The 24680-nt window shown below is 38.2% G+C and overlaps 1 protein-coding gene across 2 annotated transcripts in view; it reads left to right on the plus strand.

Annotated features, from left to right (window-relative positions):
* The window catches only part of Wdr7 (WD repeat domain 7), a 233874-nt gene that overhangs the window by 35408 nt on the left and 173786 nt on the right, over positions 1–24680 (plus strand). For both annotated transcript variants that reach the window (XM_051201101.1, XM_051201102.1), the window contains exons 14-15: positions 1874–2088; positions 23252–24021. In XM_051201101.1, coding sequence (XP_051057058.1) covers positions 1874–2088; positions 23252–24021 — 985 coding nt within the window. The remainder of the gene's footprint in view (positions 1–1873; positions 2089–23251; positions 24022–24680) is intronic.

Here is a 24680-nt window from a genome sequence, read left to right on the forward strand (position 1 = left end):
ATATATATATATAGGCTTAAAGACAAAAACTAGATGATTACTTCAAAAGATGCAGGAGAATCTCTTGGAAAAGAAAATCCACCATGTTTTCATAATAAAAGGTCTAGAATGTAAGACTTGAGGGAATATATTCCAACATAATTAAGGCTATATATGACAAAACCAAAGCCAACATCACCCTCAATGCTAAAAAAAAAATTCAAGCAATCTCTATGCATTTGAAAAGAAAAAAAAGGCAACTAAAGTATGACATATAAATGAATAAGAAATGTATTTGAGGGTATGAAACCTAAAGTCAACCAGCAGTGCTAATTTTTAAGAAAACAGAAAAGCATTCAATATATATAAGCAGGTTTATGTTTGAACCAGCCATTCCCCAAAACACTATGATGATGGCTCAAGTAGCTTTCAGTGTTTAAATACATTTCATACATCAAATCCTGCCTGTATCTGATGATTTATAGAGCTTCATTTTTTATTGATATGATAAATAAATAAATTTAATAAATAAATAATGTCAATACCTTCAGGATGTACCTTCCTGGCTCTCCAGGGAGCTTTATATCACTAGCTACAGCTTCCACAGCAAGAAGAGAAAAAATCATATATCTCCCATCTCAGGTGAAATACATCTGGCTTCTCTGCTTTTATCTATTGGCTTTTTTCACCCATGGATTTGCAAGAACTCTATTTTAAGCTGTTAACTAAATATGCAGTTAACCAATAGTACTTAATGCTACATATAGGCATATTATAGTGAGCAAAACTCTGCAAACTCTTTAGCTCTTATGTTCATAGTTCTGGACTTGAAAAGGCATGTAAAAGTTTAAGTAAGGGACTGGAGAGCTGTCTTAGAACTTAAGGTTATTTGCTGCTACTGTAGAAGACCCGAGTTCAGTTCCCAGCATCTACCTGACAGCTTACTGATGTCTGCAACTCTACTTTCAGAGGCTCTGATACCCTCTTCTTTCCTCTGCAAGCATCAAACATTCATGCAGTTTACAGACACACATGCAGGCAAAACACTCATATGTATAAGAATAATCTTATATTTTAATTTTAATATGCAGTTGGTGAGCTGGTAATTTGAATTATGGAGAAGGTAAAACAGAAGAGAAATTGATAACATAATTTGGGATTATGAAAGGTGATGAAGCTTAGGTAATGCATGAGGAAGTTTGGTAAGTATGTAGTTGGAGATGAGTGGAAGGGAAGGTCGGATGAGGTACCATGAAGTAGCTGTGAGTAGAAATAGTACTTATTTTATGAACAAGGGAAACATTTAGGTTATGAAACTAAAAGTCACAAAGTTGGGGATGTATCACAGTAGTTGAACACTTTCTTCCTGCCTAGTGTGTATGAGGCATTGGGTTTGGTAACCAGCAATGAAGAAGACTAAATGGAGAAGACACAATGGTTTCCCTTCCTGTTTTTTGAATGCTTCTTAGAGAAACAAAAGCTTCAGAAATTGTTGGAGAAAATGGATCCATTTTAGTGAGTTTTGTTGTTGTTTACTATTGATAAAAAAAACTATAAGAAAGGTGAGATCATTGATGTTTGTAAATTATGTAAAAGTGATAGACAGTGAAGAAAATTCCCAGGGAAACAGAAGAGGGGGAGAGTCCTGATGAAGGTTTTTAAAGTCTTGGCTTTGAATTTGATTTTACTGGGAAGGCATATGGAGCCTTAAGGAAAAGGAATAATAGTGAATCAACATGGAAAATTAGTATCTAAAAGAAGTACAGGTAATGTTTGTGGATGAGTACTGATAAGCCATTCCTATTAAAACTGCTATTCCTTCCATACTTTTCTGTATCTGAACAAATGGAAGTTGATAGTATTGTGTAATATATGTAGACACGCTGCCTTCCAGGTGCCCTGGATCGCTGTGCAATGGGAATAACAGCGGTGGAGATACTAAATGCTTGTGATGAGGCCGTTCCTGCTGCAGTAGACTCACTTAGTCATCCAGCAGTCAATCTGAAACAAGCCATGACAAGACGTAGTCTTGCTGCTCTTAAAAATATGGCCCACCACAAGCTACAAACCCTTGCAACTAACCTCTTGGCTTCGGAGGCCTCTGACAAGGTGAGCTTTGTATGTAGTTTCAGAATGTGGGTTCCATGGGAGGTCATTTAGTGGCATAACTTTGGAGTGTGTCTGAATTTTTGAGAGGCAACATTGATGGAAAATGGTAATCTTGTGGTTTTTAGTTAGATATATCCAGCATGATTTTGGAATGTTTGCAGTATTGAGCATTTTAACAAAGTAAATTATTGTTTTTACCATTCAAATACCTTAAAATTATATTTACTGAACTAAATCTGATTTTTCTAACTGATATCTTCCATTGGGACCCTCACTATTTCTCCATTCGGCAGAAAGTTGACCTACTAAAGAGCAGCAGCAGTCCTAGGCCATTAGTCTGGCCCCCATCCTCCGTTTTGCAAAGCTGAGCCTCTTGTTTTATGGCTCTCTTTTATTCATGATTTCCATTTTTTAAAAATACTTAAACTTGTGTATAATTACTGAAGGGTTGAAGGGCTCACCTGCAAACTGATAATTAGTCAGTGAATGCTGGCAGTATGTTAACTACTGCGGACTGTCCCATTGACCCATATCCTCCAGTAATTGGCAGTGATGTCATCCTTTGATCATTCTTTGTTTACCCTAAGACATTAATGTTTTATTGGCTCTGTTGTAATTTAGATTTCATTAGTTGGACTTGTGAAATCCTTCTGTGGTTTTTATTCATGCTTTCAGGTCCATGTGCTAAAATTAGAGGAGAAATCACAGCTCAAGTGTGTTTGTTGTGCTTGTTATTTGTTAAAAAGAATCATATATTTGACCCAGGAAAACACTGTATTATACAATTTGACATGATTTTAATTTTGTGCATATGTGCACAATAAAGAAAACATGTGCCCACATTTTGGTTTTTTTTCTTGATAACTTTAAGAAATAAAAGACATTCTTTTTCTTGATAGTAGCTCTTAGAAATAAAAAAAGAATTAGAAAAATAAATATATAGGTAGAAAATTAAAGATTGCCAAGCAGTATATAGTCCTGCTTATGAATGGCTTTAGTAAGTGGTCATGGTTCATTATGTGATTTTACAGCCTTGTTTGTCTCTCTTTTACTAGTATATTTTATAGTGCAGTTAGTGATAAAAGCAGCACACAGCAGCTGGAGAATAATTCCTTCCCACACAGAAACCAGCTATAGAAGAGGGAAAGGCCTAGGTAGTCGAGGCTGCAGGAGGATAATCACTTCATGAAAAATGTATGTTGGCTGAACCATTAAGGATTTCTTTTAACTGTTTGCGCATGCTGTCACAGTCTCTTTCAGTTCTTATGTGCACCAACCCTGTTGTGTCTAGAAGGTGCTGTTTCCTTGGAGTCATCTATTGCCTCTGGCTCTTAGAATCTTTCCATTTTTTTTTTTTTCTTCCAGATAGATTTCTAAACTTTGAGGGAAGGGCTTTGATAAAGGCAGCCTTTTTAGGGCTGGGATCTCCAAGGCTTCTTGTCTTTGCATTGTCCATTTTTAGGTCTCAGTTAATTATGATATACATAAGAAGCTTTCCTGCTGTGGGCTGAGTAATGAACTCATCTATGGGTATAGCAGAATGCCATTAGGAGTCATTTTATTGCTGTGTTTCTTTAGCACAATAATAGTAGTATGTTTTCCCCTTGGGCCCATGACCTGTCTAGTCTCAGTTGCTGGCCTTATTAACAGTGTTGGATACAGTTTCCATCTCGTGGACTGGGCCTTTAATCCAACCAAAACATGTTTGGTTAGTCCTGTAACATTTATGCTGTAACATTATGCTGTAACATTTATGCCTTGTATTTATGCACCAGTATGCCTTGCAGGTAGGTCACTGTTGTCAGTCACAGAGTTCACAGCTTGGTGAGATTAGGGATTTCTATCCTTCCAGTGATGTGCATCATACCTTCCATTACTATGAATGGTAGTCAGTGGTGGTAAAGTGTCTAGTTGGGCAGTAGTTTTATTTCTTCATGTTCATTGATGTAAGTTGTATCTTCAGCAATAGGGACTTACCACCAGGTTGTGGAAGGTAACCAGTAATAATGACAATTACCTGTAATATTTGGGGATGTGGTCTGTGGGGTCCCTTTGGCCAATAGCTCAACAAGATGTAACTCTTCCTGGTACTGGGGATTTTACTTCATATAATATGTCTAGTTTATGCATTGCCTCTTCCATTATATGTAACTCCATTTAAATTCCATTTATTTTAAGATGCTTCTACCATAGTAAGTTTCCATATAACTTTTCAAAAGGCTTTTAGTGTTAGTTTTCCATCTCCATATGCCCTGCTTTACGTTGACTTCCCATCTCCCTCTGAATTTAATCATCCAATTTCCCCCCCCCCCCTTATCTCTTTATAATACTACATTATATTTTCCCTCTCTTGGAACATCACCTCATATCCCTTGGTCCCTAACTTCTGTAGATATTCTAAATAACACACATACATCTAAAGCTTAAAAGTGAAAGTCCACATATAAGAGAAAACATGCAATATTTGCTGTTGTGGGTTTGAATTATCTCATTCAGGGTGATGTTCCTGGCTCTACCCATTTACCTGTGAGTTTCTTCATTCTTCTTTCTTTAGCAGTTAACTAATATTCCATTGTTTAAGTGTACTTTATTTTTGTTATCCATTCATCAGTTGGTGGATGTATAAATGTATAAGTTGTTTCCAATTTATGACATTAGTAAATAGAGCAGCAGTCAACACCGATGAGCAGATGTGTTGGCTAGTTTTATGTCAACTTGACACAAATGTGAGTCATTTGTGAAGAGGGTCTCTCAGTTGAGAAAATGCTCTATCATATTGGGTGTGAACAAGGACATCTTGATGATTAATGATTGATGGCGGGAGGGTTCAAGGAGGTTTTGTTTCTAAGTTGTATCAGAAAGCAGGCTGAGTAGGCCATTGAGAACAAGCCAGTAAGAAGCATATTAGCCTCTGCTTCAGTTCCTGCCTCCATATTTGTGCCCTAAGTTCTTCCTCTGGCTTCTTTTGATGATGGACTGTGATGTAAAAGTTTAAGTCAAATCAACCCTTCTTTCTCAACTTACTTTTTGGTCATGGTATGTTATCACAGCAATAGAAAAGTAACTAAGGCAGCAGATATCTCTATAGTAAGTCCTTTTAGCATATACTCATGAAGAACAAAGCTGGATCCTGTGGCTGATATGTTTTCAACTTTTTGAGGTGATGTCATAGTGGCTGTACTAGTTTGCGCACCCAGACGATTTGAGTAAATGCTCCTCTTTCATTGAATCCTCTCTAGCACCTGCTGCCATTTATGACCAGAGTAAGATGAAATTTTAAAGTAGTTTTCATTTTCATTTCCAAATGGCTAAGGATGTTAAACTTTTAAAAAGTGTTTCTCAGCTATTTGTGTTTCATATTTTGAGAAAACTTTTTAGTTCTATATCCTGTTTTAAAATTTAAAAACAAAATTTAATTTTAATTTTAAAATAGTTATTTTCTTATCAAAGGGAACAAGGGAGTGTTTATTTTTGGATGTGAGTGACAATGGCCCAGAAACAGATGGAAGTTAACCTGAATGATACATGCCATGTTAAAGTGGTTTTGTGAAAACATTAAAGTTATAAAACAAATGAAAATCATAAGTCAAGTTATTTCCTAGACACATTGGTGAGATCATCAGGGAGGTGGGTTACAGCCAACTGGGGGACTTTCCACCATCAGCTTTAGATGATCTCTAATAAGAGCCTTAGCTAGTGGGTGTTGGAGCTGGTTATCTCCTATAGGTTTTAACTGATAGTCACAGGATGTTAGACCACAGGCCTGGAGAGATGGCCCAGTCATTAAGAGCAATGGCTGTTCTTTCAGAAGAACCAGATTCAATCCTCAGCACCCACATGGTGTCACACAACCATCTGTAACTGTGGTTCATAAGATTTTATATCATCTACTGGTCCCTTTGGATACCAGGCACTCTGAGTTGTAGTCACCTTTAACATAGGTGTGGCTTTTTCTCTGTTAAGTTCAATTCAAGGCTCCTCTGATGGATTACTATCACATTTTGTTCACATGAAGGTCAAATGTTGGCATAGTACCACCCACATTTAGGATGGGACTTGCCATTTCACTTAACCTAATTAATAAATTCCTCACAAATATGTCTAGAAGTTGTTGTATCCATGGTGAACCTAAATATATCAAGTTGATAAGATTAACTATCACAATCATTCCTAACTGTATATTTCACCCTTGGCCATATACTATGAAATATTTCATTTAGTACTTGGAATATTTAAGATAATTCATTATTTTTAATTAAGTTTTTTGGAGGGATGATTTTGTAACTATTTCTTCATGTGGAGGTTTTAATGTTTGGAAAGATTGGTCTTTCATATCTATTTTAGTCACTGTCCTATTGCTGTGAAGGCACACCATGACCAAGACGACTCTTTTTGTTTTCGTATCCCAATCAAAGTTTCCGTCCCCTCTTCCCAGTTCTTCCCACTCCCTCCCACCACTACCACACTGCATCTACTCTTCCTCCATCTAAAATGGTTATTTGTTTTCTTGGATTCTGTGTATATTTAAACATATGTTCGATATATAATTGATAAGGATTTTTTTTTCATAATTCTACAGGCTGCCACTTTGCTCAAATAATGGTGTACTATGCTATACAGAAGCTTTTTAGCCTCCTGAGATTCTAGTTAGTAATTGTTGTTCTTTTTTTATTTATTTATTTAATTTTATTTAATTTTATATAACAAAGTCCAATTAAATGAAAACAAACATTTATACACAATATTTGGGAATTTGGGCGTCGTTCTTTCCAAACTACTTCCTGCTGGTAAGGGGCGCTGTCTTGGGGGATTCGAAGAAGATTCAGATATCCTAGCTGTAGTCTGCAGGGCTGTTTTGTCCAGCTGTTTGGAATGTAAGATCAGCTTGTACTCTGTTTCAGGCGGTCTGGCGTGATCAAACCTTTTCATTTTCTGTGGAAACAAAAATAGAAATACTTTTCCCCAGTAACTTGTTCTTCAACTTAAATTTTGGAGTCAAAGCGTTTTTTTTTTTTTTTTTTTAATTTATTATTTTACATGTCGATCCCAGTTCCCTCTCCCTCCCTCCCTCCCTCCCTCCCCTCCAGCCCTGCCTTCCTCCTTCCCTCCCTTTTGCCCTCTCTGCCCTCTCCCATGCACTCTAAACACCCTCCCCTCCCAACCCCCCACCATAATACCATATGTAGGGGAATGCCATCCAGTTGGGGTCATGTAGATCTGACAGGTCCTGTGAAGTAGGGACTAGGGCTTCTCTCCTATCTCTAGAATAAGGCAGTTATCCCTCCATGGGGGATATGTTTGCAAAGTCCTTTTGTGCACCAGGGATACATCCTGGCTCCACTGTCTGAGGTCTCTTAGACTGCTCAGACCTTCTGGCTGAGACCCATATTCAGGGGGGTCCGAGTCAGTCCCCTGTTGGCTTCCCAGCTATCAGTCTAGTGGCCCTTAGCTCCTCCTTGTTCAGGTAAGCTGTCTCTATGTACTTCTACCGCATGGTCTTGTCCTCTCCATCTGCTTCTGGGTTCTAGTTCGACTCAGTGTTTATGTATGGGTGTTTGCTCCTGTTTTCAACAGGCATTAGTTGAGGACTCCATGGAGAAGTTAGTTGTTGATCTCAGTTTCTGGGAAGGGCATTTATGATAGCCTTTCCACGGGAGCTGAGATTGTTAGTTGGGAGCAGTCTTGTAGTTCGTAATTGTTGTTCTTAATACCTGTGCTATCACTGTCCTCTTGAGAAAGCCCTGTCCTGTGCCAATGAGTTCAAGTATCTGGTTTTCTGATGAAATCTTTCATCCATCTGGAGTTGATTTTGTGTAGTGATAGATGTGGATCTGTTTGATCATTCTATATGCAGCTGTTCAGTTTGACCAGCGTCATTTGTTGAAGATGCTGTATTTTCTTCAGTGTGTAATTTTTGCTTTGTCCAAATCAGGTGTCCATAGATGTGTGGATTTATATCCAAGGCTTCAGTTCTATTTCATTGATCACATTGTCTGTTTTTATGTTAGCAGCACACTGTTTTTTATTATGATTGCTCTGAGGTTCAATTTGAAATCTGGGATGGTGACATCTCCAGCAGTTCTTGTATAATTAAGGATTATTTTAGCTAGCCTGAATTTTGTGTCTTTGTATCCCTATGAAGTTGAAGATTGTTTTCAATTTTTGTGAATAATTGTGTTGTGATCTTGATGAGGGTTGGACTGAATCTGTAGATTGCTTTTGGTTGGATGGCCATTTTGCATGGGTACTTGAATTTTTTATTTGTCTGTAATCTATGGGCAGGCATCAAGTGTTTCTTCTTTTTATTTTCAGTGTTTAGTATAGTAAAACTACATTACATGTGTAAATTACGTACAACATACCCAAGACATTTAGGAAGAAGTTTGTTTGGAAGTGTAGGTTGAAATCATATTGTGAAGGAACTTGATTGCAGAGTTGAGGGTCTAACAGGCAATTCTATGGTGTTGAATTGGTTTGAAAGATTTTGTTAAAGAAAATTTTGCCCTGATTACTGACATTTAATAATAGAATACTAATTCATCATAGTAAAGTAGTAGGCTACTATGTGGATACAGTGAGAGGCCATGAGGGCTAGAAATAGGATTAAACAGTGAAAATAAAGAAGGGTTGACTTGTGTACTGCATTGTAGGTTGAATAAATAGGTATTCACAGATAAGCATGAGAAGATTCTGACATTCAGGATTATTTCAGAGACACAAGCCCATTGCTAATAATAGACATGCAGAGCCTATGGAATAGGCCTTGAGGATTTTAATAGGAGAGATACTGCCTCTTCTAGGTGGCAGTATAAGATGGGTGTATGAGTGAGAGTAAAACACTTCTGAGAACAAAGTGCCAGGCTGGGAAGACAGAGCAGTGTTGTCAAATGCTGTCTCCTAAGCAGCATCTTTATCAGACCAGCTTTTTGGGGATTTGTGTATTCTACGTGATATCTATTTCTATAGCATTAAGTACTTTTGGAAACAGGGACTTGGGGAGCAAACCTTTTTCTCAAGTTTATTTTCTTGATGAGAACCATTCTTTTTCCTAGTCATTGTGGTATACTGAATGTGAATGAGCTCTGGTAATACAGAGAGAAAACTATTGTTTTCTTGATTTTGCTATAAATAAAACACGTGCGCACCCTCCCTGTCAGCTTGCAGGAGTACTGTATTGTTCTCTAAATTGTTTATGAACCTCTTGTTTTTCTATTCTTCTTTTAGCTAGTTGCAGTGGCTACTGCCAGCCTCTACTACTCTTTGTGCATTTTTCTTACATTGCTATATTTGGATTTTAAATACACCATTGCACTTCCCCCCACCCCGTACTCAATCCCTTGCTTTCTGTTTTTGCTCTTACTTGTTCACCTCCTGTAATGGGGAGAGGCCCAGTGCATCACGCATGCCAGGCAAGTGCTCTACTTTTATATTTTCTTTTTAAAGCCTTCTATTAGGTTAAACCAATATTTAAAATTTTACTTTATCCTCATTATGCTTGCTATAGATCCTGCTGCTGTTCTCTTAGCCTTTACCCCAGAGACTATAATGCATATCTTTTGCTGACTAAAATGTAAAAATGGATTATTGCTATTATAATTTCCTTGATAATAATAGCATCTTAAAACATTATAACATTATAACTTTATTTGTTCTTTTCTTTTTTACATGATAGATACCAAGCAGTCTTCATAGAGTTTACAATATGTAAGGCCTACAAATATTTAAGGCCTACCATGTATTATTGTTGTTGTTGGTTCATGGACACTTAACATTTGCCCCTTTGTTTTTATTTAAGGTTATTTCTGACAGATACAAAGGAAACTTCAATTCCCTATACACCAAAGAGCTCCAACTATCCAGAAATGAGCTCAATCTGGATTGTAGGAGGATTTCTGGTTAGATAAAAGCCAGCATCCCCAGGAACTTGTGAAGCTGGTTCCTGTTTGTCTTAACCTTAAAACAAAACAGAGAGAGAGAGAGAGAAGAGAGAGAGAGAGAGAGAGAGAGAGAGAGAGAGAGACTTGTTCTAATTAACATATACCTGTGATGCCTACCATCATATAAAGCATCTATCAAGCATCTCAAGCATCCAGGATCCCTCAGTCCCTAATTAAAAGTAGTTTTTATATATCTCAAATCCTCCATGCCAGTCTCCTGTCCCATCTCTCCTCCATCTACACATTCTTTTTTTTTTTTAATGTGCATATTATTTATTTATTGTATGTGCATTGATGTTTTGCCTGCATGTATGTCTGTGTAAGGGTATTGGATCCTTTGGAACTGGACTTCCAGACAGTTGTGAGCTGCCACGTGGGTGCTCAAAACAGAACCAGAGTCCTCTGGAAGAGCAGCTAGCACTCTTAACTGCTGAGCCATCTCTCTAGCCCCTCTCCTCATCCTACTTATAACCCAGCTATGCTCACTATTCTCCGGTTCTTGCTATTCTCCCTTTTGTCCAGATAGCCCTGGCCATCTTCAGTCTATTTCTTTCTCTCTTTTCTCTGGACTCTTCCAGGTGCCTTTGATGCTCTCTCTGCCTCCTTTTCCCTCTCCCTCCCTTCCTCCTTTCCTCCTTCCCTCTCTCCCTTCCTCCCTCCCTCCGTCAAACCTTCCTCTTAATTATACCATGGTTTGATCATGTCAGCTAATTCTATCCTGCTCTCATACCCAATACAGTTTTCTTCTGCCTGAGAACCACTTATGGCATTTTAGTGCAAATGTACTCACCATGGATTTTCTTACTTGGATTGTCTGGCACTATCCTCTGCTTAAAACTTTTGTAACTTGACTACTGAGGGTCACCCCACAACCTTAAGCATATGAGTTAAGGACCTGACATTTAAGCTTTGTCCCAGTCCTGTGTGTTTTGAGATAATATTTTGCTGGTTATATATTTGTAGTTTGTTAGTTCTTTTGTTTTGTTTTAGTACCCTGAATATGGCTTAAGTGTTTCTGTATGCATGGTTATCAATATGAAGCACTGCCTGGCATTGAACTTGCCATGTATAGGCCAACGTCAGATTTTCAGGGAGTCTCCTCTTTGCCTCTTGAGTGCTGGGACTTCAGGCATACATAATATTTTATATGATCTTTTGTTTGAGAAATTATGTATCATTTTTATTATTGTTCTTCGAACACAGGGCTCTCCTTTGTCTTTTAACTACTGAAACATGCAATGTTTTGATCGTCTTTGTTTTCACCTTGCTGGGAGTTTCCAGAGCTTCTTGTATCTGTGGCTTTGGGTCCTTCATTAAGTTGAACACATTGATTAACTCATTTGGTTCATGTTTATGGTGGTCTCTTTTGGAACCTTTATTCCTTTGTCTTTAGTACTATGTACAATCTGCAGATGACACTTATCAGTCATCAGGTCCTTGAGAGCTAAGAATACGGTTTTTTTTTTTCTGTTTTGTTTTATTTCTTTTTAAGATCTATCTGTCTGTCTAATGTGCATTGGTATTTTGCCTGCATGTATGTGTGAGGGTGTCAGATTCCCTGGTCCTACAGTTATAGATAGTTGTGATCTATGGGTGATGGGAATTGAACCGAGGTCCTCTGGAAGAGCAGTCCTCTTAACTGCTGAGCCATCTCTCCAGTCCCAGAGCTAAGCACAGTTTTTATGTTTTTACAGGGTTTAAAATTATAGCCAGGTGTTGGTGGTGCATGTCTTTAGTCCCAGCACTCGGGAAGCAGGGGCACGCAGATCTCTGTGAGTTCGAGGCCAGCCTGGTATACAGAGCTAGTTCCAGGATATGCTCTAAAGCAATACAGAGAAACCCTGTCTTAAAAAAACATATATATACATACACACATACATGTGACAGAAACATTGTATGGCTTATAAAACCATGTGAATCATTACAGAGAAAGTATGCTAGCACCTTTTACAGTTCCAAGTGTCACCACTTTTTGTCCCAATATGGATGCTAATAATCATAACTAATAATAGGTATTATCTCATTTATTGTCCTTGAAACAATCCAGAAAATAACTTCCATGACTCATCTCCTTCTAAGATCAGCCTTAACAATTTTCTCAGATAATAACCAAATAAGTCATCTTTCTTTACTCATCTGGTTTCTCTAACCCACCCCTCTAATAACAGTTGCAGTTCTCCATTAAAGCATGTTCATGCTTTACACATATGTGAAGAAATGCTTTAGGTTGTTCATGCATGTACTCTTCTATGTGTGCACAAGTGTCTATATAACTAATAAGTAATTTATACCTTAAAAGCATCTTATAGCTTAGGATAAAATACTTTTAAAATTTTCAAGTCAGATTGTAACTAACTCTCAAGTTTGAAAGAAATGAGTATTAAATTTCTATAAATACAAAATGAGTTATTCCATTAACCTGTAAAAATAAACTGAAATTTATAACTAAATAACTAATAATAAGTCTATTTTGGTTCTCTTTCTATTTTGAAGAATTCTTAAATTTGACATGACTAGATTATTTATGATGATTTTATAACACCATCAAATACTGAATTTCCAAGGGACTGCCTGAAACAGCATTTTGATCCTAATGCCTCATTGGTCATGTACCTTGCACATAGTAAGTGTTCAGTAAACTTCTGAATGGAATCTATAGTGCATGCTCAGTGTAATGCATCAGATCCTGAGCCAAGAAAAAGTGGTTTGTTTTATGGTTTTAAATCCAGGTCTTATTTTCCCTTGGAAATACATTAATGAAGGTATTTTGTGTTCAGAGGAAATCCATATTGCTATGGAATGTGTGCGATATCACAGAGTTGTTTTTTTTTTATCATGCTATATGAATTTAATTATTGATTGCCAAGAACACTCAGTAGGTTCAATCTATGATCTCAGTAGCCATAGCCTCCTAGCCCTCATATGAGATTCTTTATCTTCAATTCTACTTTGAGAAGTTGAAGTTATGTTGGTGGAAATATGAAAGTTTTTGACTAATTATTTCTATTTTGGCAATGAAGAATTAAGTTCTTTTTGTATTTGTGAAAAAAACTGTTCTTTATTAGAGCATATAAAGTATTTTGAAACTTTTGGACTTTTATATTTCTGCTACAAAAACAATTGAATCAGTCAAGTTTAGTAACCATTTATTGACTAGTTAGGCACTGGAGAGCTAATTGAACAAGACATGATATTTCCTCTTAGGAAATATGAGCAGATAAATTGCAAAGCTCTGTGGCCATTGGCATGGTGAGAAATGCAGGAAATATTGCAGGAGTTGTCCTAGCCAGGGGTGATCAGGATTGGCTATTTGGAGGAGGGATAAGTGGAATCTATTTAGATGATGAGTGGAGAAGGGTTGCAGTGTGCTCAGCGCAGATGGGTGTGGAGAGCTCAGTCAGCAGTATTGGAGCTTCAGCTGGAGGCCAATAGAGATGGGAAATAAGGGTGAGTTCATCATGAACCAAGGGAGCATGCTGAAACTTATCTTTTACCTTGGTGGCTTTCAAGAAAAAAAAAAAAAAAATCTTTAGAGTTTGTTACTCAAATGGAATTTTACATGAAAGCCAGTCAATACATTTGATAACAAGTACAGTGGAGAATTTAAACTCAATAGTTGAATTGGGTTTATTCAGTGGGAGCTGATAATTGATTGGGTATAAGTAATAAGGAAGGTTTATCTAAAGGTCCCTTGATTGATTGAGTAGAAAGTGGCTCTATCAATGTGATATTGAATGTACGAGTGCAGGCTTTATAGGGACAGTGAGTGAAGAGCTGTTTGCTTAGTTTATGTTGAAGCTGAGGTGCCCATGTGTTACATATGTCAGGAAATATGTCAGGTAGTATAGTTTAAGGGTCTGAAGCTTGAGGGAGTCATAGGGCGATGGGATACACACATTGATGACTCCTTGATATACATGTGTTGGTCTTAGTTATTTGGAAGTAAGGGAGATCATTCATACACCGACTCTTAGAAATAGCAGTTCTAAGGGGAACAGGATGAGGAAGGATTAGGGTAGAAGTAGGAAACACATGGCGGAAGCCAGGGGAATGTTATGGTCAGCAAAGTGGGACTCAAGAGGTGCAAGGCAGAAGAGATCACTGTGTTAAATGCAATTAGCATTAAACCTTCAAAGCTGAATGCACTTACAGTCAGGCCAGAGTATCCTTTCTTCAGACCATCTTCCCAGGGGCAGAAGCTAGGCTGTAAGGGATTGAAGGGTGACCCAGAAAAGTGGAAATAGAAATAGCACGTGAAGTCTGTATGAGAGGAGATGAAGGAGCAAGACAGCAGTTAGATGGAGATGTAGTTTTGGAGACAGCAGGGAGTGCCCTTGGCAGAAGATGAAGAGCCAGCAGAGAAGTGGAGCTTCAAGATGGGTTAGGGAGAATTGATCATTGATGAGTGAGGAACTTCAATTCAGGGGCAAAGCAATGTTTTTTTTTTTTTTTTTTTTTTTTTTTTTTTTTTTTGGGAGGAGGGTGGAAGAAGAAAACCTCATTTTTGAAATTGAAAAGGAGGAGAGGCTGGATGCTTGAGTGGCTGTGCTCTGGGATTAGTGGGTGGGGCGAGGACAGCATTTTTGAAGCTCATGCCTTTTAAGGGAAGTCGGTTGGGAGGTGGAGGCACTGAAGTAGGGAACTGAGTGACAGAGGTTCAAGTCAGAGAGTGGAAGCTAAAAAAACATGTGGAAAGAGGGTCGAACTTGCAGTTGTCATGGGCTAGGCTAAAGGCATTTGAGGAACACAGAGGATGCATTTTCATAACTGTTGCAGAATGCAGTTCTCTCACTCAGAGATTAAAGAAGGTTGATTGGTGAGGTTGAGCATAGGCTCACAGGTGCATAAGGGAGGATGAGACTCAAGGTCTTTGAAGAAATGGTGAAGTCCAATGACACAATGTCCCTAGGATGGCGGTTACCAGACTGCTGCATTGAAATTACCTGGGATCTGTACATCTCTAAAAGCTGCGCAACTGCTGCTACCACAGACTTCTTGACTCAATTTATATACAGGTGCAGCAGTGCTCTGGGAATCATTAAGGCCCTCCAGCTTCCTAAGGTGCAGCAGTTGGGGAAGCACACACAGCTCCCAGGGTGAAGAGAGGGTGAAGAGCAGGTGTGGCGGAGTTTTTAGCTGGAGGAGGTTAAGGCTCGATGTTCAGGGTTTCTGTGTGTGGAGGGGCATCCCGGTGAGCATGGCCTTGCAGACACCAGCAGGGAGGGCCAGAGGACTAGAGTTGGGACAGCTAAGGACCTGTGAGGCTCTCTATGATCCTCAATCGTAGGTGATGCAAAAGAGCTTTCCAAGACTGCTGTCCCTGCTGGGTGACGAACCTCACAGTAAGAACACAGTGCCATCCGAAAGGCTTTGTGCAGGGACACGACTGGAGACTATGGCTCGAAATTAAGACTTCCACATGCTTCTTCTAGTGCTCTGTGAAATAATAGCTTAAAACCCCTGCAGATAACACTCCTTTGAACAAACTGGTGATAAAGCTAATGAGACATTATTTTTTAAGAGCAAGGTAAACATAAGAAATGCACCATTTTTTTGCTGTAGCGATAATAAACATCACATCTACAGGCTCAGAGTATGTTCATATGTAATAAAACCTTTGTGCTTGGCATTTCATATGGGTGACTGAGTGATTGTTGTGAAAACTGTCCCTTTGCTCTGTGCTACGTCAGTAGTGTCCCTAGCTGGACTCTACCCCCTGGATATTGCTAGCACTTTGTTGGGCCAGGTTTCTATATTTGCTGCTGTTTCATATCTAATTAGATTACAGAATGTTTGTAGGAGACTTTAGCCACATACTAATTAGGATTTGAAACAGCAAAACAGAGCTGGCACCTCTAACACAATTGGGAAATTGTGCCTGCCAGGATTTTCAAAGTTCACTGCTAGTAGAGAATGACTGTGCTGTGGAGAGAGGATCTTATTCTTCCCAGATGTTCTTTGACTCAGTGTAAGTAGCCTAGTATTTGAGGGTTCCTTTCCTAATTACACCTCTAACATCTCTCAGGTCTCTGCAGAACTGCTTCTGAGGACTCTATATGTAGTATTATTCAGAACACGTGGGAAATGAGAAGTAGATGCAGAAAAAACAATTTCCTCCTATATTTTCACCATGGGTTGTTGTGTTCTCCCAAGGGACTGATGAACCTTTTAGCTTATTTTTGTCTTTAGCTTTAAAATGGGCACAATTGTGTTGTAATGAAGTTAAATGTGATAACACGCTCCAGACATTTATCACAGAAGGTTTCACTGCACACTGGTTTAATACTTGATTGTTTTTAATTAATACTTATTTTTTATTTTAATTTTACACTGGTTTAATACTTGATTGTTGATTGAGGTTCATGCTGTGACCTGAGCCCTGCACTGGAACCAGTTGGAGAGTGCTTTAACCACACCCACTTGGAGCATGTGCTGGCACTGAGCAGCAGCTCCTGTTCTAGCAGGGAATCTGTGTGCAGGTCATAATTTGACCCCCCCCCCCAGATTACTTAAGGTGTGGCCAATGGGAGACAGCACCAAGGAGATGATTGACCCGCAGAGCCTTTGGGAAAGCTTTTCTGAAGAGGCAGGCTTAGGGAGGAAAAGAGGGGTGTGGCCCAGGTACATGCCAGCATGCAGATGTCAGTGTGGATAGGAGCAGTGAATGTGGGCCAGCAGGGCAGTGATAAAAATAGCAACTAGTAGGTTAGACTCTGTTAAATAGTGTGTTTGAAACTGGGAATCACCATACTGATCCAGGGCTTTGTGTTCCTTATTTTATTTTGCCACATTTAGTCTTCTACTTTATACTTGTTCTTACCAAGTCAGACCCCCAGAATCTCACCTAGGTACCATTCATTTAAAAATAAACCAAGGATTTCAACAGAAGGCTGTGTTTCCAAAAGAGGATCTTTGGAGTTTGCAAGTCCCCCCATTGCAGTTGTCCCTACCACAGCCACCCCTACTGTAATACCTCTCCGCCTGCAGTCAGTTTTAACGTCTTTAGTGTGTCTTTTTGACACATTCATTTGTTACAAAATGGGAGGAGCCTTATCTCCCTTCTACTAGAGAGGCGAATACTGCTTGTATTATTCACTAGCCATCCTCAGTCCTTGAAGTGGGTAGTCATTTTGTTATTTGGAAGACAGAAAGTTTGGACGTAGGTAAGCAGCTGCCCATGTAACAATCCATGTTGTTAGTGAGAACTTCTGGTACTGCCGTTTGGGGCTCTTGGCTCTTTGTCTGGACTTCGGAGTTGATTTCTTGTGCCGGTGTTGTAAAGACTCTTCATGTATTAATGTTTAGTATGTATTATATAATAGTCATATAGTAATAGCCTATGATCTTTAGAAGAAATAGCTTCAAAATGTATTTTCTATGTGAGACACAATGGATATTTGCATTTAATATTTAGAGCTACATCTTATTTATGTCCTGTTAAATAAGTTGCAATAAAATATAAAAACTCTAATGCTTGATATATCTTTCATACCTGGTCAAGAATCTCATCCCACACAAAAGCAGATTTTTAAGATAAGTGTGGTATTGTCTATCTCCAGATGAGATGGGCATGTTCAGGGTGGTATGCCCACCACCCTATTGTTTAATTCCCAAATTGACTGGATTCTCTGAGGAACTCTTGTTGGCCTGCCTAACCACTAGCATGAAGAAACAGTAGTGCAACAGCAGAGGGCACCAAATAGCCATAAATGGATGGACATTTTCCTGTTAATTTTGTGCCTCCAATCTATTCTCTTTCTCGTTCTTCCTTCTTTTTTCTTGATACCTAAAATAGTCAGTGTTGAAGCTACTTGTGAATATTTTCTAGTATTGAGGAAGATCTCCCTTAAATACGTTAGATTACTTTTTACATTTATTATTATGCACGAGAATTGTAGCAATCCCTTTAAATCACTTCCATTAGTAGAAGCTCACATACAAAATAAAGGGAAATTTTATTATTTCTTTTTCCTGCTAAGAAAGCTTTTGACATTAAATCAGTTTTTTATTCTATAGTTAGGAAACATAATTTGTTTAAAACATTCATTATAGATAGGTTACCTATGTAATTATGTGTTTTATAAATGGTAAATTAATACTTGTTTAAGTGAAATTTTTCTTGTAATCTACTTTAGAATTCAGTATTGATATTTAAAGACTGGTCTACATGTCAGATAGAGACTTGTTTTCTAATCTTTTTGTAGGGTCTTTAATCACTGATTTAAAGCTAATTCTAATTTAAGAAATATGTCACCAGTGAGCACTTGGTTCAGGGAGCCAAACACCTCACATCAGCCTCTGGCCTACACATGTATGTGCATTCATGCTCCCATGCAGACACACATACTAAACAACCAGTGCCATGCATACACACACACGTACAAATCAATGTTTGCCTTTGATTATGAAAATCAGCTAACATAATACTTGGTAGCACAAATCAACTATTTTTAGATAAAACCCATATCAAATGATATTATAGATTGGATTTATATTTATTATTCAGGAAGTATAATAAATCACAAGACTATTTAAAGATAGTATTGAAAACTGTGTTATTGAACAATGATTTCAAAATAAGTGAGCTTTCAAGTCAGGATCAATGAAGTGAAGGGTGAGAGTAAAACTTATTGTTGTCAGTGGATAAAATGCAATACACTTAAAATCCTAAGCCAATTAAAGACTGTTAATCATAATATTGGTATTCAGAGACAAAGCTATCAGATGTTTCAGCAGACACAATTTCATCTAGAATATATTCATTTAGATAAAATGATGAAAACTTTTGTATAAACATGCCAATGTTATTTCTCTGGACATTCTGGATTATTATGGTTTGTTTGTGAGGCCTACCACACCTGACGTGTTTATATGCTGAGATTCATGCATGTGTGAATGGGCCCTGATATCAATTCGATAGAGATTCTTCGTGCATGCGGAATAGCAATAGACTCTGATATCAGGACAATATTCTGTTGTTTTCTTTGGGTTGTACTTGAGATACCACTTTAGCTCTTGTTCTTGCCATAGGTTCACTTTCAATTGTGAATCAGATGACCAGGATTTTTTTCCTCCCATGTTTTCTTTTGTGCTGTATTTTAAGCCAATTTTCTTTTTCTTAAGATTTCAAATGATCCTGGGCATGGTAGTAGATGTATTAAAAATCCCAGCACTGTAGATGCAGAGGCAGGTGGGTCTCAGTGAACCCTAGGACAGCCAGGGCTACACAGAGAGAACCTGGCTCAAAATAAAAGAAATCTCATATGACTAAACATGTGCTTTCTAAAATGAAAATTGCACTAAACCATATACTTAAAATAAGCATACAATAAATCTGTGTACTAGCCTGCTATGTTAGTGTACATTCTTGTGTAATTGCATGTACTACCAAGTTGGAGACTCAGTCATTTTCCTTTTTAGCCATTGTCAAGTAGATTTTCAACTATTTCTTTAAGGGTGAACATTTTGTTTTCTCCCAGGCATGTTTACAAATATTTGTTGAACTTAATTTAATCCTGCTCTGTGATAACGCTAAGCTGCATTAATTGTGTGCCCACATTGCAGGATTCTAATAATTGAGACAGAGTGCCTGTCTAGAAATTCTTCCCTGGTTAGCTTTGCAACTGTTGAGAATATCTGGTGATTTCAGTGAATCAGACCAGTTCCAGTGTGCATATTTTATCATTAAGCCAAGAAAACCTTGGAATTTGGTAGGTTTTGTTCCTTTCCTATAGCTCATCTTAGCACTGCATTCTAGAAAAGCAGACCTGAGAGTGATTAACTCTGTCATTTCTTTACCTTTAGCCAAAATATTCTCCTCACAACTTTTGTAGGCATCTACTTTTTGTTGTGCCAGAGTGTCTAAGTCAGGAGAATTGTTCATCAGGCCCTAGTGGTATGAGAAACAGTTTATACACTGGAATGATGGCGAGTCATCTTCTCTCCTCCCCCTTCAGCCTCCATGTAACAGTCTTCTGTTATATTTTGTCTTGGTGGTGTTGTTTTCTTTATCTTTTACACTCTTTTTGTGTAGGTTGCTATTGGGTACAGTTTTTGTCATAAGGCACATTCGGTAGCTATGAGAGGTTGTAATAAAAAAAAAATCTTAGAGAGTCACACACAGACCTGGTATTAATTAGATAACCTTTTTGTTGTGAGCATGTGGCTGACTGCTGGAACACCTTCAGAAGGAGACAGAGATGCCCGCAGAGTGGGGAGGGGTGCTGATGGGCACATGTGTGGCTTGACATCAGATGAGATGGTTTGAAGTCTGTCTACCTTCTGTTTCCCTTTTGCCTTTTTTTTTTTTTTTTTTTTTTTTCTGAGCCCTTCTCATGGCTTTGGTAATTTCTTAGCCAAACTTGTTTGATTTTATATTACTTGGCTGATAATAGTCTCTTTTTTGTTCTAAAAGAATGTTACAGATATTTTGTGGGAGGCGCATCCTTAGGAGCACTGTAGAAACCTACCTTTTCGTTTGACCTAATGTTTCCGATTCCTTCCTATCTGTTGTTAGAACTGTAAACCCAGGAATGTGACATTTTTTTTTTGTCACATAGCCAGTGCTAATAACTAGGATAGTTCCTGAGCTACAGTGACACGTTAGTATGTAGTGGCTGCATTGTTAATTATAATTTTCATATCAATATCATGTTGGATATAATACATATATATGAGGTCATACATGATTCACTTGTGTTAGTGCTGGTAGGTACAAAGCACTAAGAAAAGTGTGTGATATTACATGTTCCGTATTTCAGAGGAAAACATGTTAGAGCTGGGAGAAATGAAAGGCTCAAGAACATATTCTTCATTCTGTTCCATCTCTCACATCCTTCCAGTTATTGCATTTTCATCTCGATCATTTGTGGGGCTTCTGCCGCCTCCCATTTCATATTCATGACTCTGCTCTTGCCCCTTTTAAGCTAACAGTACTGTGTCTGGTCATATGAGTCGCTTCATTTGGATAGCTGTTCTGGACATTGCTGTGTGAAGTTGTCTGGGTATTCAGTAGATAGATTCTTACACATTCCTAGGCACATTGATTCTTGTCTGATGATCAGGTCCAGGAACCTGTATTTCACCAACACACCTGATGATTGTGCTTTAGTGACTGTCTGGTTGGCAAAATAAATTCAAAGCCCCAGTGTGATCTTAGTAAACTGTGGCCTTGGTTCTTCATCTTGATTACCTGTGGGCTCTGCAGCACCCACCCTCTAATTTTCATTGCTACTGTCCTTTCCTACATTTTCATAATCACTGTCCTTTTCTACATTTTGCTTTCTTTCTGCCATGAGTGTTTTTTTGGTTGCTGGTTAGCTCTTCTTTGCAGAGCTAGCTCCCTGGTCACCTGAGATTCAATTGGTAATTTCTCGGCCATGTCTCTCTAGTTTGATATTGACTCTATAACTTTATCATATTAGGGATATTCTTTATGTTGTTTACTATAGAATAGAAAGATTGATGTCATCCTTCAAGTGTCATCAATTCAGAGGGGTTTCTATAAAGGAGGTAGTGATAACATGTTCTTGAATAATTCTTTGAGGGATTTTTGGATAGAGAACAACTTGAGATAGCTCGTGAATGATGACACAGAAAATAGAGAAGGAGTGTGGTCCTAGGGTAAACATCTGCAAAAGATTTGAAACTGTTTCTGGAAAGGAAAAGAAAGTGATTTGGTGTTAAGGCACAGGATGGTGATTATAGGTAAAACGAAGGCACAAGCAACAATATATTCTGGAGAGTACTTTGTACTTTGCAAAGAAGCTTGGAATTTCTTCTCAAGTTATAAAAGAGTATTGATAATCTCTGAAGCTGAAAGCATGGTCAGGAAAGGTGGAAATGGAGACAAGACAGACCAGCTAAAGGAATTTATTGTAACTATTTCAGGAAGGGTTAATGAGCAATTTTAATGGTTTTATAAGGTTTTTATAATGTTCTTTGTTCATTCTGCTAGACTCTCTGGTTGCACAGAATGAGTAAGGCATGGTTTGTCCATGTTTTGAAATTACCCCACAGAAATAGGAAGATATAAGTAACTAAAGCAATAACTGTTTAAATATTTCCGAGATATCCAAATATCTGACACATAGGTGTTGTAAAATGTTAGGAGAACTAAATGAACTGTAGGCAATTTTTTTTTCCTAAGAGAATTAGAGTCTTTTTTCAACATGAATGAGATATGGTTGACAAGTAAGGCATTCGCTGTATTGATTTGATGTGCATATATGTTGTGATTGAGAATTAGGGCCATGTAGAAGAGGACTTAGAGGGGAATAAAGGAGTGCAACAGGAAAAATGAAAGGATTTGTATGTCAGGAGTCACAGACATGGTTCAAAAGCTTGGTCATTAAAGCTGAAAGGGGGTTTATAAATAGGCCCAGAATTTGGGCTGAAGGAGCTATATTTTATTCTGTAGATATGTTTTCTAGTTATGAAAAATAGCACATGTTAATTAGATGCAATATGAGACATATAAAATCTGAACAAAATGTCCAGTGATTTCATCAAAAGATAACTTCTATTTACTTCCTGGTATAACATGTAGGATTTTACAGATACACACGCACGCGCGCACACACACACACACACACACACACACACACACACACACACACATACACACACACACCCCACATAAGTGAAGTATAGTATTCACTCCTGTCTCTGTAAGACAATGTCAGAGGGCCCATCCTGAAGAACTGCTTGAAGACCTACACTTTTAATAGATTTGACTAAAACAGACAGTAAGTAAAGTAATGAAATAGAAGGAAGATGGTTAGGATCCCATTACCGTTACAATGTAAAACTCAGAGAACTTGAGTAAGTCTTTGAAGGGGATTGGGGAAGGGAGAAGACTGAAGGTAAGTGCTGAAGGAGGGAGTTCAGTGCATGGTGCTTCAGCCACAGTTCATTTTCAGAGTCTGCTAATGTCACAGAAACCAATTTTAATGAGGAAGGAGACTCCCACTTCAGTAATAAGCTTTTATTAATGTATACTTGGATTTAAATTAATTGGTATTTTAATGATTGTGTCAGTGTAAAGTCATTGTATAAGCTCATATTTTTTTTTTACATGTTGCTGGTTGGCAAAGATATTTTAATTATCTAGAAGCCCTAAAAAGACAGCTCCATAAGCATTTTAATTCAGGTATTTATTGTTCCTCAATGAATGTTGAGATTAAATACTTTGAATTGTAACCATTTTAAAAAAATATTCGTTACAGGGGAATTTACCTAAATATTCTCATAACTCCCTGATGGTTCAAGCAATAAAGACAAACCTAACAGACCCGGACATCCATGTACTGTTCTTTGATGTGGAAGCTTTGATTATTCAACTCCTGACTGAAGAAGCCTCTAGGCCGAATACTGCACTTATTTCCCCAGAGAATTTGCAGAAAGCATCTGGCAGTTCAGACAAAGGGGGCTCTTTTCTAACTGGGAAACGCGCAGCAGTTCTTTTCCAGCAAGTGAAGGAAACTATCAAAGAGAACATAAAGGAGCACCTCCTGGACGAGGAAGAGGAGGATGAGGAGATCATGAGGCAGAGAAGGGAAGAGAGTGATCCCGAGTACCGGGCCAGCAAGTCCAAGCCACTGACCTTACTAGAATATAATCTGACTATGGACACTGCCAAATTGTTCATGTCCTGTCTTCACGCCTGGGGTTTGAATGATGTTCTGGATGAAGTTTGTCTTGATCGCCTCGGAATGCTGAAACCACATTGCACAGTGTCCTTTGGTCTCTTATCAAGAGGAGGTCACATGTCGTTGATGCTTCCTGGTTATAATCAGGCTGCTGCTAAACTGCTACATGGGAAAGCTGAAATAGGAAGGAAGCTGCCGACAACAGAGGGAGTAGGAAAGGGAACCTACACAGTGTCTCGAGCAGTCACCACTCAACATCTGTTGTCCATCATATCGCTGGCCAATACTTTAATGAGTATGACCAATGCGACTTTCATTGGTGATCACATGAAGAAGGGCCCGACCAGGTGTGACTATGTAGTTTAATTTTATACTTTATTTCCAAAGGGATACATGAGCCTACTCTATTTTTGTTATTATTTATTGCTCTTTTGGTTTTTGGCTCTTACACATTTTCCATTAAATGCCACATTGATGATTTCCCATTTAAACTGTTAAACAGAGGCATTTCTAAAACAGAAGCATTAAAACACAATAAAATCATTGCAATATTATAGATATGTAGTCATACTTAGTAGCTATCTTAATTGGCTTTACAATGTAGGAGTTGGTCATCGAGGATAGCTTTTGAATAAATTAAATCTTTAAAATTTTTTATTTGAGATTTATTTTTTCTGAGCTAACCCTGACTAGCCTGGAGTTCAGTGTAGACTAGCCTAGCCTTGAACTCTGAGACTAGCCTGTCTCTGCCTCCTGAGTAATGGGGTTAAAGGTATGAGCCACCACAATAGCATTATTCTTTTTTAAATTATGTGCTTAGATTTGGGTCTGCGCATGTGTGAATGTAGATGGCTGAGGAATCCAGAAGAGGATGTTTCATCAGCTGTAGCTGGAGACACAGGTGCTTAGAAGCTGACCAGTGTGGGTCCTGGAAACCACTCTAGTCCTCTGCAAGAGCAGTACGTGCTTTTATTTGCTGAGCTGTCTCTGAGCTCCATAAATATAA

The sequence above is a fragment of the Phodopus roborovskii genome, unplaced genomic scaffold (genome assembly GCF_943737965.1).
Source record: "Phodopus roborovskii unplaced genomic scaffold, PHOROB, whole genome shotgun sequence".
In the NCBI taxonomy this organism is placed as follows: Eukaryota; Metazoa; Chordata; class Mammalia; order Rodentia; family Cricetidae; genus Phodopus; species Phodopus roborovskii.